The sequence below is a fragment of the Urtica dioica genome, chromosome 4, assembly GCF_054948205.1.
Source record: "Urtica dioica subsp. dioica isolate 48M chromosome 4, U.dioica_male_clone48M_v1_H2, whole genome shotgun sequence".
Lineage (NCBI taxonomy): Eukaryota > Viridiplantae > Streptophyta > Magnoliopsida > Rosales > Urticaceae > Urtica > Urtica dioica.
Window position 1 is genome coordinate 47,834,073 of NC_142759.1, and position 4,264 is coordinate 47,838,336.

The 4,264-nt window shown below is 43.0% G+C and overlaps 1 protein-coding gene across 1 annotated transcript; it reads left to right on the plus strand.

Annotated features, from left to right (window-relative positions):
• The first annotated feature begins 1,770 nt into the window (after positions 1-1,770).
• Positions 1,771-4,033, plus strand: LOC149401727 (Protein kinase superfamily protein). The gene is made up of 2 exons (XM_089613673.1): positions 1,771-2,503; positions 2,771-4,033. Exons 1-2 carry the CDS (start codon positions 1,875-1,877, stop codon positions 3,531-3,533), a joined length of 1,392 nt encoding a protein of 463 aa, XP_089469799.1. The 5' UTR covers positions 1,771-1,874; the 3' UTR covers positions 3,534-4,033.
• Positions 4,034-4,264: the final 231 nt, after the last annotated feature.

The following is a 4,264-nucleotide window of genomic DNA, read 5'->3' on the forward strand; positions in this document are numbered from 1 at the left end:
AAAAATGCAGTCTGAATTCGAAATGAGCATGGTTGGTGAGGGTCATTTATTTTGACACGAGGTCATTTATTTTGACGCTCTTTTCTGGTCATGACGCTTGATTGAGAACTGTTCTGGAAGTGCTTGCCTAAAAAATAGTCAAATGGGGAGATTGTTGTTACGTTATAAGTTGGCTTTATTTTTTAGAGCAAGTTGTATGGAAAGATGTCGGTCTTCATGCTCCAGCTTCTGGTAAGACATCATTCCTCCTATGCGCAGATAGTATTTCTGGCAAGTTTCCTGTTTTGCCAAATTGTCTCGCTGGTGACTTTATTGCATGATATTCTTGCGAGAATGGGTAAGGAAACCCTATATACACTTCCAGGATTGTACAACTGCAGTAAAAGCCATGCGCTCCCCCCTTAGCAGCCTTGACGCTTTTTCAAAATACTTAGAGCTCTTATACGTGCAAGACCGGCGGATTGGGAGGCTTTGTGTTTTGATAAGAGCGGTATCATTCACCAAATACTATTCGAGAAGATTGAGTGTTTGAGTGATTTGGGTTGTGTGTTTACGTGATTGAAGACTCACGTGCGTTTGAAGATTGAAGTCATCCGGGCATAGTTGTTTGCTCGAAGAGTGGAATTGAGGAAGATCTCAAATTCAGGGGGAGTCCCTGGTCTAGGTATTCACCCGTGGTAATAGTTTCTAGGGCTTTGATTTTGTGTTGTAATCATATAAGACCTTGCTTGTACTATTGACTCATATATTTTTTTGAAGGCAGCTTTGCTGCAGTGGGGATTGAACCCACGACCTCCACACAGGAGGTGATGTGGAATTACCACTAGACTATCCTAGATACCACACTATTGACTCATATATAGTGAAATCATTTCCACTGGCAGAGTGCCCCAAGACGTATGTGATATTGTACCGAACTGAGTAATAATATTGTGTGTCTTTTATTTATCGCACTGTTTGTTGATTATCCATTATCTGTGTTCAAGTAAGTTGTCGGACACATTGTCAACATATTGTGTGCGACATCTTATCTTTATGACTAATCAGAACTTCAGAATTCCTTAGGTTAATTTCATGATCGCATTTAAGCCAAGCAACGTGGGCTAATTAATTAGAGAATTAGGGTTTGCAACAACGATGAAGTAATTTTAGCTTACTTGTCACTGATGCTTGTATTATTGTATAGTTGTCTACAGCTAACAACAAATCATCAGAGACGAGTTGTTCAAATATTTAAATATCTTCAAACGAGTAAGTATTTATGGCATTTTATATGGTTTTCAAATAACTTGCCCTTCTTAAAGTCATGTCAATTGATATAAAACAGAAAGAAAGAAAGAAAGAAAGAAAGAAAGAAAAAGAAAATAAAAAAAAAACTTGACTTTACGGCATCGACTATTTTGATTGATTAAATTGTATACTCTCCCATATTTTTCTTCCTTTTTTTTTTATTAAGGAAAATAAAGAAAGAGCAATCAACAGTAAAAGTGTTCAAAGACTAGTCAGGGAATGGAAGGTTGGGAAAATTCAACATAATAAAACTCGTCTAGGGGATCACTAAAAGTATCAAAACTAAAGACCCGAAAAACATCGAAAACAAATAACAAATGAGATTCTTATATGTTTCTAATTTTGAAATGTAAGATTGCCAATAAAAACTCCCATTCTAAAATCACACCACTTTTCAACTCTTTGCTGATCTGTACTGTACGCGACATTTATTGAAAAGTATCATCAACTAGGCTTCCGAATTTCATATTTCTTCAAATAAATACTACTTTATTAAAATAAAATAAACAATATTAACTCTCAAGTCTCGGCTAAAGTCTCTCTCTTCTCTCTCTGCCATGAAACAAGAATGAAGGTCATTTACAATGGAGGACAAAACAGCCTACATAATAGCAAGTTCAGCAATCACATCCCTGGTAACCCTAATCATCGTGTTCAGGTTGACCCTACACCTTACGAAGCCGTTCTTCTTAATCTTCGGCGCCGAAATCGCCGTGATCGCCGCCGTGTTCGCGTGGCTGGCGATCCGGCGACACTACGATCGGAGGCGCAAGGTTTTGGAGTCCAAGATGGTGACGGAGGGCCGTGAGCTGCGGATCGAGTACAGCTTCCTCCGAAAAGTGGCGGGAGTTCCGACCAAGTTCCGGTACAAGGAGATCGAGGAAGCAACGGACAATTTCCGGGCGCTGCTGGGGAGAGGATCGTCGGCGTCGGTGTTCAAGGGGATCCTGAGCGACGGGACATCGGTGGCGGTGAAGCGCATCGCCGGAGAGGAGCGCGGGGAACGGGAGTTTCGGTCGGAAGTTGCAGCGATAGCGAGTGTTCAACATGTTAATCTTGTGAGGCTTCTAGGATATTGTTGTGTCCCAAACGGCCATAGGTTTCTGGTCTATGACTTTGTCTCCAACGGCTCTCTTGACTGCTGGATCTTCCCCTCCACCCGCCACAGCTCCTCCCGGAGCCGCCGCTCCGGTTGTCTCTCTTGGGACCTCAGGTAACTCCTTATTTATTATAGTCTTCTTAACTTTTTACTGTTTTCACTTACTAGTTTTACATTGATTATTTCTCTAGTTGAAATAGTGAAAACCTTCCGTTATTTTCGTTCTTTCTTAGAAAAAAAAAAAAAAAAATTGGATAGAAGTCCCACTTAATATTCACGATTTTAGTTTTAAAACATTATGTTTATTTTCTTCAAATTCGACTATTATGCCGTAAGCCCTGAGAGTTTGTGGTTTAATATCTATGTATATGATATAATTAGATACCGAGTGGCGGTGGATGTGGCGAGAGCACTGGCGTACCTCCACCATGATTGCCGGTCAAGGATATTGCACCTGGACGTGAAGCCGGAGAACATTCTTTTGGACGAGAACTACGGTGCGGTGGTTGGGGATTTCGGGCTGTCGAAGCTGATGGGCAAAGACGAGAGCCGCGTTCTGACCACGATCCGGGGTACTCGGGGTTACCTGGCGCCGGAGTGGCTTCTGGAGCACGGGATATCAGAGAAGTCGGACATCTACAGCTACGGGATGGTCCTTCTGGAAATGATGGGGGGCCGCAGGAACGTGACGTTCGTGGAGGACGGGCGTCGCGCCGGGTCCCACCGAAAGTGGCACTACTTCCCGAAGATAGTGAACGAGAAGATGAGGGAAGGGAGGGTGATGGAGGTGCTGGACCCCAGGCTCAGGGACGAAGACGGGGCCGTGGACGAGAGGGAGGTCAAGAGGCTCGCCTACGTCGCCCTCTGGTGCATCCAGGAGCGGGCCCGCCTGAGGCCCACCATGGCCCACGTCCTCGAGATGCTCGAGGGCCGCGTCGTCGTCGAAGAGCCGCCCGATACCCAGATGGTCATCGTCGACTTGTTGGCAATCGACGACGACGACGATCATCACAACCGTGTGCCCGCCGGGCCCCACAGGCCGTCCCCGGGAGCTTACACGAATAATACTCACAAAGAGAGCGGCGCAACGACCCCGACCTTATGTTCCGGCTCGTATGCCATGTCCATAGTGTCTCCCAGGTGACACATGTAGTTAATCTGATTTTCTATATAAAAAAAATGGATAAAAGATTGGAATATATTGATTCCGATTTTTACATAGATGAGTTCATAATTTGATGAAGTCGATGGGGTGTTGAACATTGATTTTTACGACGTTTGATTTGATGTCAATTGGATAGAGTACATAGTTGATCGATATAGACACCTTACCTCTTGTTCAAATACCGGGTTTTTCACGTAGTCGTTGAACCAACTTTAGTCGACTGCATTGAAGCTTTTGACGTTTGAAGTTATGGGCAAGGACAAAGTCTACGCTCGTTTTTATTGCCATGAATATAACGAAAAAGTATCGACTATATCAGTTTATAGCTTTGATTTGACTTAGTCAATTGTATTTCCGTCTTGTTGACGTGGCTTGCCTTAATGCCATTCCTGTAATTGTTGGCTATAGGTCTAGCTTAGTTGTATCTATTGGATTGACTCTTGTACGGTACTTTTACATTGAATAAAATTTCATTTTTTTCCTTTTTGGCTATCTTTTCTTCTTCATTCCCAATTTCTGCTTCTCTCTATCTCGTTGTTTGGTTACAAGATGGTATAAGAGCGTATTGCAAGATTCTATATCTGATCAACGATTGATCATTCTCTTCTCAGCTACTCCGATTAATCTTCGCTTATCAATTTCTCGATGACAAGTCTAGTAGGAACACACACACAGGAATCAGCGACGCGAGTTATATCAAAGCCATCGAT

Coding starts and splice junctions, on each gene's coding strand:
- LOC149401727 (XM_089613673.1), top strand. CDS start 1,875: ATGGAGGACAAAACAGCCTACATAATAGCAAGTTCAGCAATCACATCC. Junction 2,504..2,770: donor TGTCTCTCTTGGGACCTCAG/GTAACTCCTTAT, acceptor TGATATAATTAG/ATACCGAGTGGCGGTGGATG.